This window comes from Protomyctophum parallelum (assembly GCF_964188405.1).
Source record: "Protomyctophum parallelum genome assembly, chromosome: 17".
NCBI lineage: Eukaryota > Metazoa > Chordata > Actinopteri > Myctophiformes > Myctophidae > Protomyctophum > Protomyctophum parallelum.
Genome location: NC_139719.1, coordinates 36,132,702 through 36,147,161, shown reverse-complemented (window position 1 = coordinate 36,147,161; position 14,460 = coordinate 36,132,702). Strand labels below are relative to the sequence as shown.

At 39.5% G+C, this 14,460-nt stretch overlaps 2 protein-coding genes across 2 annotated transcripts; both read left to right on the top strand.

Annotated features, from left to right (window-relative positions):
• Positions 1-13: 13 nt before the first annotated feature.
• On the top strand, positions 14-2,946 carry tsr3 (TSR3 ribosome maturation factor). Its single transcript, XM_083787317.1, has 6 exons — positions 14-400; positions 654-864; positions 1,350-1,543; positions 1,714-1,881; positions 2,572-2,626; positions 2,769-2,946. Exons 1-6 carry the CDS (start codon positions 277-279, stop codon positions 2,866-2,868), a joined length of 852 nt encoding a protein of 283 aa, XP_083643443.1. The 5' UTR covers positions 14-276; the 3' UTR covers positions 2,869-2,946.
• Positions 2,947-3,862: 916 nt separating this feature from the next.
• pdpk1b (3-phosphoinositide dependent protein kinase 1b) lies at positions 3,863-14,096 on the top strand. Its single transcript, XM_083787923.1, has 14 exons — positions 3,863-3,993; positions 6,477-6,725; positions 6,929-6,971; positions 7,986-8,123; positions 8,502-8,646; positions 8,892-8,989; positions 9,389-9,464; positions 9,723-9,791; positions 9,916-10,012; positions 10,223-10,396; positions 10,686-10,903; positions 11,156-11,213; positions 11,490-11,642; positions 11,764-14,096. The coding sequence occupies exons 1-14, from the start codon at positions 3,970-3,972 to the stop codon at positions 11,875-11,877; spliced, it is 1,656 nt and encodes a 551-aa protein (XP_083644049.1). The 5' UTR covers positions 3,863-3,969; the 3' UTR covers positions 11,878-14,096.
• The last annotated feature ends 364 nt before the right edge of the window (positions 14,097-14,460 follow it).

Here is a 14,460-nt window from a genome sequence, read left to right as displayed (position 1 = left end):
GTGGGCAATGGGATGGAGACACATCACATGTAACAGCAATATTAGTAATAGAGCTCACTGTTTATAGCTTTATTTTAAATCAAATCGGCAACTCAGGTGTTGTTGTCAAAGAGACACTTTGTTGGAATTTAAAATGCTAGCATGTACTAGAGAAAGTTAGATTATAACTTGTGAGTCTATTAGTCAGGCTTCTGTTAACGTTTTCCCAGCGAGGATATTGTATAGTAAACAATTTTAGAGTGCATCCATGTTCTACCTTTAAGTTGACTGTGCAACATGCCGGGGCGAAAGAAACAGGGAAGATGTGAACGTCATGACAACAAAGGCAAGGACCAAAGGCACAAAATGAAGGGGAAATCTTTGGAGGCTTTCACAGAAGAGATGCATACTGCATTAGAAGGTAATTGTGCTACACTGGCTGGCGTCGCTGTAAATATGTATGAAGATGATTCTTGGTGTATATATACTGGATACAGGACGAGTGGGCACCTGTTAGAGATTGGCATCTGGCAAACATTTGTATTTGTATTTTTCATCACAAATAACAAAAGCAGAACGTACCCATGTGTGATATGAAGTTGTTGACATTAGTGTCAGCATCTCATTTTGTTGAACCTATTGTTGTCTCAAATTCTGACCCCTCTGTTTTTCAGCAAGTCTCCACCCAGAGGAGGGAAAGGAGGTTGTTGAGGTGAAACTACCATGTCCACTTGCCATGTGGGAGTTGGGCCACTGTGACCCTAAGCGTTGCACTGGCAGGAAGTTGGTACGCAAGGGGTTTGTACGAACCCTGCGCTTAAACCAGAGATTCAACGGCCTCATACTGAGTCCAATGGGCACAAAGTATGTGACACCAGCAGACAGGTGTGTTATGGGTTACCCACTTACATATTTCATTATCATCAATATGTACATGCATGGAATACAGCTCAAAGTGCTTTATATGCAAGGGAAAAAGGAGGATGGATAAATTATATAAAAGCAATGTAATTTCCATAGATCTACACAGAGACATGACAAATGGGGAAAAACATACCAGCAGAGCTCTCACTCATACATTCCTAATTTTTTTTATCTATTCTCCATCCAGCTAGCTATACATTTAAATAGAATAAATATGTTTCAGGCAACACACTAAATTACTTTGCTGTGCCTAATCTGAAACATACAAATCAAGTTGCATGGACAATTATTGTCATTGTCAAAATGTGTAATGGAACAGATTCCTAGAAGAAATGTGTATTACAGTTGTGTCATTACACAACTCATGTCATGTGCAGTTTTGATTGAATCATTCTCTATATTAAACTAAATCCTGATAGTTATTTTTGTTGCCATTTCGTGCACAGAGAGATCGTGGCACAGAATGGAATGGCAGTCATTGATTGTTCCTGGGCAAAACTTGAGGAGACTCCCTTCAATAAGATGATTGGATCACATCCCAGGTTGCTGCCCTTCCTTGTAGCAGCAAATCCTGTAAACTATGGCAAACCTTGCAAGTTATCTTGTGTTGAAGCATTTGCTGCCACATTCTGCATTGTAGGTAAGGTTTGAACTCATAGCAGCTGACTTGTAGTGTTATACCACCACCAGTAATATTATGTTCTACCAAGTGAAGAACATAATATTATATCTTTTTCAGTGTCTTGGATAATGTTGTTATTGTTATTATTATTATTATTATTATTATTATTATTATTTATTTATTTTTAGGTTTTCAGGAGCTGGCGTTGATCCTGCTCAGTAAATTCAAGTGGGGCAAGGGATTCTTGGAGCTCAATAAAGTTCTGCTGGAACGCTATGCAGTCTGCCAGTCAGAGGAAGAGCTGCTCTCTGCAGAGAAAGAATATCTAAATGCTCCTAAAGAGGAAGAAGAGTTTGGTAAGAGGGGGAAAGTGATCTGATAATCTGTGAAAGGTATAGATTTAAAAAGAAATTACATGGCAATTATTGGCAATTTCTCCCAGAAATGTTAGAAAGGCATTTTGGCTGGTGCGGACAAACATTCTGTCTATGACGAAGGTTGGACAGCCGAAACGTTTGTCCTTTCTTTGTAGCCTAAAGACATGGAGAAGGGCCCAGGCCGTAGCGTAACGGTCTGGGCACCGGACTGGTGATCCAGTCGCGGTGTGCCGCAGGTTCGACTCCCGAACCCGACACGGCCTTTACCGCATGTCATCCCCCCATCTCTCTCCCGTTTCCTGTCAGCCTACTATCTGTCCCTTAAAAAATCAATAAAAGAATATTTTTTTTAAGAAAAAATATCTTAAAAAAAAAAAAGACATGGAAATGACAATAAAAAGGTTAACTCACTCTTGCTATTGAGTGTGACTGTGTGACCAATCGGTTTTATAATATGATCCCAGAAATGTTGCACATGATTGTCTAGTTTCGTATGGAGAGTATTAAATATAGTAATTAATCTACATTTTGACCATGGCCTGCATTGGTCCAGTGATTTTACAATGTATTGCATACTACATTGTAAAGTGCTTTGCAAAAAGGCACTGTATTCTATTTACTCTGAAGACAATTTTGCTTTAATGAAAGTTAATTATGTCTTGTTTATAGATCCATTTGATGTAGACTCTGGAAGAGAATGCATGAATCTCAACAGACCACAATGGTGAGACTTGAAACAGAATCATGTTTATGTAGGCATTGCACATTATTTGACTGCTATTGAATTCAGGAACTTACTTTCTATTAGCACATTTATATGAATGATATATGTCATATTTTAAATTTGTAATTCTGTGTTTGTTTAGTATTGCTCAAGATGAGGATTCCAGTGAGGAAGAAGCTTCGGGTGGTGATGATGATGATGATGATGATGATGATGATGCAGGGGAAAAAGAAACAAAGTGACAATGAGTCTCAACTCAGATTGTGATAATGAGATAATTAAAACTGTCACATTAAATAATATCAGTCAGCACTTACCAAATAAACGTGAAAAGTAATGCTTGTACTGTATATCATTTTGGGAATATGTTGAAAACTTGAGATACAATACCGTTACCATTTTCATGATGTGATCTGATTTGGCAGACCACTGAACTGGTTGTTATAACTTGTAGGGCAGGCTATAAGTTTGTGCTTTGTGAATTCAGGCTTTTGGGATAGGAATGATTAAATGATAAATGCTAAAATGATTGCCTCATTTGAAAAGCATAAAGACTTTCAACAAAACATGAAACATAAAATCTACTTAATCGGAATATCAAATGTTTACATTTTTTAGAGTTTGTATTTTAAATACAGATTTAATATAAAAAAATAAATCCCATATCCTAACAAGTCCGCTAAATATCTGCAATTTGAAAAGTAAATATTTTTGAAAGGTTTCGATTATTTGTCATTTTAAATCAAATATAAAGGGGCTGTAATAAACCAGTTGAGTTTAAGGTTGTAAATGTGGCGAGGGGGCGGATACGAGCGGGATACAAGGGGCAGAGTGTAGAAGGAGAGTACCCCTTGTCAGAGTAATTTTACTAGATTACTCTGACAAGGGGTACTCTCCTAGAATAAATAAAGGATTTATCAGTGGCGTCAAGATCCAACCAATAGAGTATAATGGTTCGATGCGGTCTATGGCATAGACTGCATCTTACAGTCGAAATAGACAGTTATTTGGGCTCATTGGTCGTTAATATCTTTTGTACAACAAACCCGCCGTCGTCACGTTACCGTTGAATTGATATACTCAGTTGTCATTGTACTTAATTTGTTAGTCCCTTAGCTCGAGAAAGAAAAAGTTGAATACACGAGTCTTGTCGAAAGCGTCGCCCGGTGGTGACGTTGCTGACGCATCCTTGTTGTCGTTGTTGTGCTCTCCTTTCCTCTCCTGTCTTTGCGGTAACATTGTTGTGGAACGACGTCACAGCTCGAAAATGAAGGCGCAGAGGCAGCCATTACTGGAGCTTCTGTAATTATTTTATTCCAAATAAATACTCGCGGAAAACTTCCATGGCAAGAGCCACAAGTCAGATAGTAAGTATTGCAGCTCTGATACGAACATGAACTCGAAGCCGGTGCTTGAGATGTGTAGTGTGGCGGCTGTTTAACAACAAATCGTTCCATGGTCGGGCCTTCATTTGAACAGCGGTGCTAGTAGCCACACAGATCATCTAACGTTATGACGTGCTAACGGAACGTTAGCATGCTGCTAACCGGACTCGTATGGGCTAACATCACGCTAATATAGATTTTTCAGCGTTTGAACCAGTCGAGTGTCGTTATTGTGTGCTTAATTTATTGTTGCCAGAGTTGTGCTGTTTGATAGGGTGTATCTACGGGTTGTGTTGGTCTACTACCACCTGCTAGCTGGTGTTAACGCGTTAGGTTAGCTGTCTAGCTGGGTTCGCGCTTTCTCACTATGCTTTATAGATTTCAAGCTAGCTAACGTTAACGCTGGTAAGGTTGGCTACCAGTCCAGCAGGGTGACTTTTGAACGTTATTGCCTCCAGCTAATGCATGCATACATGACGTAAAATGACAGCTAGTTAGTTGGTTACCTGGTCAGCTAAGCCTTGGCAGTAATAGTTAAAGCTAAGTTTGTAACTTGCTGTCAATGATGGCCGGCATCATTCGATCAGACAGCAGTAGCATTAGCTTACCAGCTAGCAAATAAACTTTACCGGGGCCTGATGTTATGAGTTGTGCTACGTTAACACAAGCAAGCACTCATTAAGTAACCTTTGCCTAGAGATCCACCACTACTAATTCATTAGTGAAACAGCCGCCACAAGAACAGCTCAAATACGTCCAATAAAGTGTACATAGGTAGCTAAATGACCACACCTTGGAGCACTCGTCTCCAATGCTGATTGATTTGAATGAACAGAGACAACATCAATTAAGCTATCTGAGTAGTTAACTAGACAAGCGTTTTGAATTTGTATGGCTGGCCAGAAAGTTATGATAAGTGAGATAGTCCCTTAACTGCTCATTTGCAAGTACGCTACATTGATTATTTAAGCATTGGAAATACCATACAGATGTCTCATATTTGTGTGCTTTGTCAATGTAGTCATCATTGTTATGTCCATTAGGTGGTGTGTGTGAAAACGCCTTTCACATATGTGTTGGAACTTGGTCTTCTCTCAGCCATAAGTGCTTGAGGGTGAGCCTGTCGATAACAGAAGCATCTCGTTCAGTGGGCCTTTTACAGCAGTATTATAAATGATAATATGCACTTCAGTCCATCCAGTTTATGGTGTGCCACTGAGGTTATGTATTTGCTACAGTGACTTAAGTTGAACCATTGAGCCTTGCACTCTGACACAATGTAGCTGCTGCCTAGCCCTCTGGTCCATAGTTACTCAACTCAAACATGGGTTAGACTGGGTTTTTGTGGTATAAGTGTAACCAATCACGGATCGTTATGGACACATACTATATGGGTCCGATTACTTCCTCCTTATATTGTGTCAGCACTGACATTGGCATTACCAATTGGCACAGCCATCTTGTACTCTTATCCATCTCATTCTTAGCCCATGAAGAGGAAGAACATTTGATTGTCAACTAAATGGAAATTAATTTAGCTTATATTGTGCTATTTTGCTGAAAGTCACGATTGTAATATTGATTTGAGATATGTAGACACTACTTTTTGCACAAGAGTTGCTAATACTTTTACTTTGATTTGATTAATTTATGTTTACCATAATTTATAACCTTCATTTTTGATTTTTGTGAGTGAGTGCATCAGCGTATTTGTCTATTTGGGGGTGGACTCTGGGAGGCATGTTAATATTATTAATTCCAATATCCATTGCTGCTTTTGTCCTATTTTATTTTACAATGAACTAGAGATGCTCCGATCAATCGGCCACCACCGATCGGATGATACTCACTCCAAATAGCTCGATCTGTGATCGGCAAAAACTACAAATTTAGGACCCAGTGACACGACCGATCCTGTCTCAGTGGGTCGATCTAAAATGTAACTAGCATGGAGGACGCTAATCTGCTAAGCGGAGTATCATGCTAATTTATTATTGATCTCCTAATATAGTACTTCGCCTCATATCACCTCATTCTCACCTCAATTCGGAGATAAATGCAGCTAAAGATCACAGCCATTACTGGACTTTATGGAGCTTGCCTTGTGGTGTTTGTTATTGTCTGTTCCAAGATGGCGGCGTCCAGTCCGGTAAATATTAGCATGATCAGTTTTCTGTGCTTATAACACCCTAAAACGTAAATATACAACGGTGGCATTAAAGTGTAGGGGTTTATCAAATGTAATTATACGATTATGGTGCAAAATGTGTTAAGTGAAATATTCAAATTTTCCCCTTACGCACAAGATCGGTATCGGCCGATCATGGGAAAAACAATCGGTGATCGGGATCAGTCTCTACAATGAACGTAACATAAGGACACAACATATTCATCCACTTGCTACACTAAAGAAAAAGACACCTAGATCATCGTGCTGAATGCTTTCCGTCCTCTCCTTGTTCCAGTATGATGTTGTTCCCATTCAGTCCAGCGTTGTCATCTGTTCCTGCCCACATCCATCAATGGTAAGAAATCAGCCTGACTCCTGCTCGCCACTTGCTATCCCGGGCGCAAGTAGCAGCCACTGTCCCAGCATGGAGGGCCCAGCCTCGGAGGCCCGGACGCAGGCACCAGTCCAGGCTTCCCAGCCACGCAAGAAGAGGCCAGAGGACTTCAGATTCGGCAAGATACTGGGAGAGGGCTCCTTCTCCACCGTACGTAGCTTGCATTCCATTAGGCTTATGAATTAGCCCTGGATAGATGTTGTTACACGCTAGCATTCTTTGTGGTCAAGATACTTCAGTGACTCATCTCCAATTCATTTGAGGTGAATTGATCAGGAAGTGCCTGGGAGTCACTAGATGTGCTCTTTCAAGACTGACAATGGCATGTGATGTATTCTGCTTTGCTTTCTAAGGTTGTCCTGGCAAGAGAGCAGTTAACGGGTAAAGAATATGCAAGTGAGTAACATTTTATACAAAAATTGCATTTTGTGATATTTAATTATTTAAAATGCTACACTAAAACATATTATACAATATTAGAAATATATAAATGTGCGCTTTGTGAAGATTAATAATTCAGGCCTTATTTGCAAGTGCAAATTATTGTCCAAGTGTCTATATTGTTATTTTCCCCTCCATTCTAAAGCATGTTCTCAGAATTTGGCCTAGTTTTGACTGAGCTTCCGCTGAATCTTTGGGCTTCCCTTCCCGAGCTGAGCTCATGCCAGATTTGTTGAAACACCTCGGCATTACCCGACCCATGGTGGTTTAGTATCGGCTCACTCCTGTTGAAACACCTCGGCATTACCCGACCCGTGGTGGTTTAGTATCGGCTCACTCCTTCCAAATACCTGTGCAGTCCCACTACTGCATTATGGCCAATTCTTCAATGCAAGATGACTTCAAACTGTATTTTGGCTAAATGGATGATACAATGATCTGTAACCGTGAAATAATTAATAATCAAAATGATTATTAATTATTTCACGGTTACAGATCATTGTATCCTATATACTTTGTTGATGATGAATAACGATAATAGACATTCCACATAGAGTGGCTCTTTGAAACTAAAACTAGGACAATGCACTTTGGGAATGCATGCCCCTCCGGTTATGCAATACCTGTTGTACACCTTGTCACTCCCTCGGTTCCTCAGTGGTATGCACCAAGTTTGAAGTTTATTGGTCAGACAGTTCTCCAGATACACACACACACACACACACACACACACAGATTCATGGATTTAATGACATGCCCAAAATGCACCAGCTTGAACATGGTTAAATGCTAGATACATTTAAACTACCTGCATTTTAATTTGTATTAGCAAAAGTAACTAAAACGGCATGCTGGTAGCCAAGTTGCTCTGGCTGCTATAGACCATTTGGTCTACACTTGATTGTCGAGAACCTACCTAGTTGCTCTGCCTATGCTTATCAGTGTTGTCATTTTTCTCTTGTTTTTCAGTTAAAATATTGGAGAAGCGGCATATTATGAAGGAGAACAAAGCCCAGTACGTGAAAAGAGAAAGGGATTTGATGTCAAATCTAGATCACCCTTTCTTTGTCAAACTCTACTTTACGTTTCAAGATGATGAGAAGTTGTGTATCCTTGAACTATTGCTTTGTGTCATGAGATGCGATATGATTGTTGTGTTCAATTATTAAACTACCATATACTCTTGTAAGGTTGGCTGTACTACTAAAGCCTAACTTATACTGTGTTGTATTTTGAAGTCACACCCCAAAAATAGACGATCTCACATCCGTGAGATTATAGCTATAGATTGGCTATTTTTGGCATGTGCCAGAGTTTCTCACTCTAGATTGGTCCTTGCATTCATGTCTAATAAGTATAAGTTAAGTGCTACTACCACCATTGTCAAATATAAATACATTGTTCCCATATGTAACTTTATCTGACTTCTTTTTGTAACAGTTAATGTTCAGATTTTTATCCTTTTCCTTAACAAACTTGTCTCAGATTTTGGTCTTAGCTATGCTAAGAATGGGGAGCTTCTGAAATACATTCGCAAAATTGGTTCTTTTGATGAGACCTGTACTAGATTCTACTCAGCCGAAATAGTTTGTGCTCTAGAATATTTGCATGAGAAGGGGATAATACACAGGTAAGATAATTTGTTTTAATAGCTGTCCATTCATTGTTTTTGTTTATTTGCAGTGTTTGGAATATAAGCAACATATTTATATTTGAACTACCGGTACTGAAAAAAACCCCATCTAATCTAACAATCAAAATTGTTAATGCTCATTAATTGCTATTTTTAGGAGAAATCTTTTTGTTAGTGTACAGCTTCAGCCTAATACATTATAGCTCCTCATATCATTCACTGCCGCCACCTTTTCATTACAGAGACCTGAAACCTGAGAATATTCTTCTGAGTGAAGAGATGCATGTCCAGATTACAGATTTTGGAACTGCAAAACAGTTGTCATCAGACAGCAGACAAGGTTAGGCCAGTGCTTGTATGGAATTTGAAAAAGTGGGATACAAAATCGTGGGATAAAGATTTGTATTGCCACTGAAATGGATGATATGGATTGGACCCCGCGCAATATTGACTTGTCCCATTGCTGTTGTGCTACTGGAATTATAAATGATCATTCCATTACTGCATTTCAGTTCTAAAGCCTGATTTATACTTTGTCGTACAATGTTGTTGCATACACTGGCCCATGTAGTCTCCACATGGAGTGTCAGATGTCATAGGCTAATTAAAGGCAAGCTATTGGTGAATCTGTACTTTTTTTTGTGTGCTTGTTTTCAACATTTTTTTTTTCTTTTTACATTTTCCATATAATAGAAATTATGGTTGCATTTCTTTAACCATTTTTGTCATTGTTTGACAGCAAGAGCAAACTCCTTTGTTGGAACAGCACAGTACGTGTCTCCAGAACTGCTGACTGAGAAATCGGCCTGCAAGAGGTAAATAGGCTCCCCCCACTTTACCAATGCATGTAAAAATTTACTTTGCTTTAAGCGGATTGACCTACGAGTTATAAAGTGTAAACAATCACAGATTTATGAGTCACGTCACTTACAGAAAGTGATCCAATACATTTGAAGTCTATACTGTTGTAGTAAACAAAACAATATCTTAGCTACAAATGTATGCTTGAGATATTGGCTTTAAATTGATTGTTAGTTTTGTTAACACCTGTGCCCTTATTTTGTTTTTTTAAGCTCTGATCTCTGGGCCCTGGGATGTATAATCTATCAGTTGGTGGCTGGTCTACCACCATTCAGAGCTGGGTAAGGACACAGTAAAATCCTCAGCATTCTTTTCAATGTTGACCTGTGGTCCACCTCAGTGCTGTTTTATCAGTAACTGTTTTTGTCTTTCACTGTTGTTACTTACATGCTTTGTATTTGTCAGAAATGAATACCTAATATTCCAGAAGATAATAAAGCTGGAGTATGAATTCCCAGAGAAATTCTTCCCCAAAGCCAAGGATCTTGTCAAACAGCTTTTGGTATGTCATGGTTTCATTGATTGAGCCATTAAAAATACATTTCCGGAATACGAGCCGAATTGCACGGAGGAAGGCTATCAAATATCATAGTTTCGTACAGTTATCATCTGTATTGGGTTGAAGGTTATATTAGGGTCAGTATTTCTTGTATATTTGATGTGTCCAATGGGTAATGCATTTATTTTTATTAATATTTATTTTTCATCTAAGTCGTTGGACCCAGCTACAAGGTTGGGCTGTGAAGAGATGGGAGGGTACGAGCCTCTGAGAGGACACCCCTTCTTCGAGTCCATCTCCTGGAGTGATCTGCACATACAGACACCCCCTAAGCTCACACCTTATCTGCCAGCCATGTCTGAGGATGATGAAGACTGCTATGGAAATGTGAGACATGCTCTTTTACCCAATACCCGTTCAGGTTGTTTTTGACCATTCTAAACTACACCAGGCATTCAAAATGTTTTTCAATGCTCACAAATTCACAATAAGCAACTACGGTATTCCACGATTGACTGTGGTGCCTAAAAGAAAGATGCATCATTTGAATGCCAACTTTTGTGAGGGAACAATAAATAACTGAATATAATGACAACTACTGTACTACGTCTCAGCTGGCCCATTTATTATATACAATTAATCATCCAGCCCTATTCATTGATGATCTCTTCCTCAGTATGATGACCTATTGAGCCAGTTCAGCAGTATGCAGGTGGCCCCTTCGAGCTCGTCCCACTCCCTGTCGGCGCCCGAATCCATTCCCCCCCAGAGATCCAGCAGTAACATTGAGCAGTACATCCATGATCTGGACAACAACTCTTTTGAGCTGGACCTGCAGTTCTCTGAGGAGGAGAAACAGCTGCTGCTGGACAAACAGACCACTGGAAACCCCTGGTAGGCGCCTCTCCCCTGTCAGTCTGTTGATGTGTCTGTGTATGCCTTATATAGAGCTCTGGCGAGGATTTCCCCTTAAAGAAAAGCAGATGTGAATGAACCTTTAAGTCAAAGGTTCTCTTGGCGTGTGTGTAGGGGATTACATTGTTTAATGGACAATGAAAATGATTTCTCTATCAATTGGGGAGGTGGGACGCAAATGTGGAAAACATATCTATGGTAGATATATCTGGCCTTTGCTCATTTTCACAGGCACCAGTTTGTTGAGAATAACCTGATCCTGAAAATGGGCCCAGTGGATAAACGGAAGGTATGTAGATCCTAATTTGAATATCAGAATATTCTCTTGAATCCAGTATTTGTATGAACTGAAACATGTCACAAAATCAGCATGGGAAAACTTACCCATTTCATTCAACGAAAAGAAACATATTCCAGATCAGCACTGAAGTCTGTTCTCGTGGCATTGCTGACTGCTTGTGTATAGGAAATGAAGGGAAATTCCATGCTTTTTGAGGGAACTCTTGTGCACTAGCCCCCTCTGTTGGTGATCTGATTTCTCAACATATGTGGTTCTCCACTTCAGGGCCTGTTTGCTCGGCGGAGACAGCTGCTCCTCACTGAGGGCCCACATCTGTACTATGTGGACCCTGTCAATAAGGTCCTAAAGGGGGAGATTCCTTGGTCCCTAGAGCTGCGTCCCGAGGCCAAGAACTTCAAGACCTTCTTTGTTCACACGGTAAATTATGATTATTTCCCACTCAGACAATGGTTGTTATCAACACATTTTCTAACAACCATTATCTTACATGTTTTGGTTAGTTGTTAAAGTTGTTTTGTTTGATTTTTCTTCATTGTAGCCCAATCGAACATACTATTTGATGGACCCCAGCGGAAATGCTGACAAATGGTGTAAGAAGATCCAGGAAGTGTGGAGAAAGATCTATCAAAGGCACCAAAATCCTGGCCTATAGGAAAGCATTTCCTTCCATTGGCCACTCCTTCCTCTTAGCTCTGAGGCCAATCACTGAGCAGAGTAACACCCTCTTTAGTGCCCTTCATCACCGCAATGTAAACAAACTCTTTTAGAGACGCTGGCATCTAGACCTTGTTTGTTTTCCTGCGCAGAACCATGGGAAAAAAATACAACATTGGATTCAGGGTTGCTTTGCTTGTTCTTTGTGCTCGCTGTGAGGCTTCTATTGCTTTTTTTTTCCATGTGTGGATGATGAGACTGCTACCATGCACATCTGCTTCTTGTACATTCTGCAGGGGGAAGAGAAGGGCAGGCTCGTCTGTAGAATAACACAGGCATAGGTTCCACTAGGACCATCTCAAACGCAAGGACTGGTTTCCTGCTTTGATGACACCATTTAAACACAATCCAGCTTCCCTGAACCGGAGCCTACACAGTATCTTACTTAGACCATATTGTAATCCTACATTGTACGTGTATGGCTTACTTGGAACCCATTTCTATGTACTCCATAGTCACAACAGATTCCATAACCTGTTCAGTGTCATACCCGTAACCTAACTCAAGCACTATATTTCTGTCAGAGCCCATTTGTTTCCATAGTATGGGATTTTGAGTTTTCTAGGCTCTTGGTACTTGACATACTGCTGTCCAGTTTAGGGTCTCAATATTACAGAGTGCTGGTCTATACTGAGAAATTGGTCTGAATCAATCTGTGTTTTAGTGCGAGACAGTTACTGAGAATATATTTCTAATAGGGAGCGGGTGAACATGCCACTAGCTTGTACTCTTATCATGACTTGCTTAGCTTTCCTGCACGGCCAGTTTTGTAGCTCAGCCTTGTCCGCTTTTCTCTCCTAGGGCACTGGAGATATAGTTTATTCAAGTTAAAAGGTGGGTATTTTTGACTGCATTGGCAACCATGGGTAATATATTTGGATGATTTGGCTGTTCTGAACCATTCACTGGCTATTTCTTTGTGGTGTGAATGCTTAAATTTATTTTTGGTGGGATTGTCAGCTCATCTTCAGTATGTCCTGTTGAAAACAAAATCTGATGCTGACCACCCCATGTTGAACAGGAAAGCATCAATGGAGAGATATATACTATCATTCTTGGAAGCAATCACAGTAAAGCTGTAGGCCCAGGACAAGTTTGCAGGACTGTGTCGTTGGGTTCTCAATGTTAATTGGGAGTGCCCCATGTTGTTTTTGTTTTTGTTTTGTTTGTTTTTTGTTTCGTTTTTTTTTTTCACCCGACACCTGGCCCAATAGAAATTAAGCAATTGATTTAACTTTTGCTCTTTTTGTTTAAGAAAGATATATTATTGTAATACTTTTAATTTTGACATATTACCTTAAAAGGTCCTCTCAAAAGGATTCTTCCTCCAGCTGTCAGCGTGTGCAGTGTGTGACTGGAGCAAGTGAATAGCCTCCTCCGGCCCTGGGGCCCAGGGGCTCTTCGCGGTTGGGTGTCAGTTAAAAGGATATCTATCTGATCCAAATAACAGGTGAAATTGCTGTATCTGTCTCTAAACTTGAGGAAAACGCTCAAAAAAGTGTTCGCTTCTCTCGCTAGAAAAAATTTGAATCAACTTGGCGGCAGTCGGTTACATTGTGTATGAAACTCTACCTGGCTTGTAACCGACTAGAACTGTGATGTACAGACGATGTATTATTGAAATCTGAAGCAAGTAATGCAATGATATTAGGATACAATTTTTGTATTTTTATTCTTGTATAAGGTTATTTGATGGCTATTGTTTAGCCTCTAGTTCATTCTGTGTTATTTAAATTCTAATATATGAATCATATTTGGATTGAAGTCATGTTCAGGGGCCATGTTGTGTATGTATTGAGATGTAAAGCCTTTGAATGTGAATAATTATTGTAAACTATAATATTTTACAGCTTTTTTCTTACTATATCATATACATTTTCTATTTGCTCAGTGATTTAATCATATTTCTGATAATTTAATGAATCTGTTCATTCTCTCTCTGATTATTTGTGCGATAGGTCAGTAGATGTTGAATGATAAATTTTCCACTTAATGCTTGGTAGTCCAGTAATTAAAGCATGTAGGGATTTAGGCATACAAATAAAGCCATGTGTCCTGTCTTCTGTTGATAACCACAGTCAAGACACAAAAGCAGCAGCATTCACTGACAATGGCATCTACACGTTTGCAACATGTAAATAAAGTTCCAGCCCATGATGAGTGTCTTATTTGTGTTATACGAAATTGACATGAAGTCATCGATCGAGCAGTCTTTAATAAACTTGGTTCTCTGTTGCCCTCAAACACATTTCCCTGTTAACACAATGCAGTACATTTATTGTCACATGATACTACAGGCCAAACTAATTTTGTTAAGCCTGTAGGAAATGTAATGCACCTGTTAGTAACGGGTGCATTACATTTCCTACAGGCTGTTATAAATGGGACTAGTGACTAGTGATATGTTTTGGGGAATTTATTTTTTGTCATTGATTTAAGGGTATATAACTTTTGTCTTTAGAAGTCCTATTTTGATTGGTGAAATGTTACAGACGTTAAAAGGAGGGAAGGGATTTTTGTT

What these genes read in the sequence shown, in the direction of transcription:
- tsr3 (XM_083787317.1), top strand. Translation starts at nt 277, where the DNA reads ATGCCGGGGCGAAAGAAACAGGGAAGATGTGAACGTCATGACAACAAA. An exon ending in TATGTGACACCAGCAGACAG is followed by an intron (nt 865 to 1,349) that starts GTGTGTTATGGG and finishes TTTCGTGCACAG; the next exon opens with AGAGATCGTGGCACAGAATG. An exon ending in TGCCACATTCTGCATTGTAG is followed by an intron (nt 1,544 to 1,713) that starts GTAAGGTTTGAA and finishes ATTTATTTTTAG; the next exon opens with GTTTTCAGGAGCTGGCGTTG.
- pdpk1b (XM_083787923.1), top strand. Translation starts at nt 3,970, where the DNA reads ATGGCAAGAGCCACAAGTCAGATA. An exon ending in ATGAAGACTGCTATGGAAAT is followed by an intron (nt 10,397 to 10,685) that starts GTGAGACATGCT and finishes TCTCTTCCTCAG; the next exon opens with TATGATGACCTATTGAGCCA. An exon ending in GCCCAGTGGATAAACGGAAG is followed by an intron (nt 11,214 to 11,489) that starts GTATGTAGATCC and finishes TCTCCACTTCAG; the next exon opens with GGCCTGTTTGCTCGGCGGAG.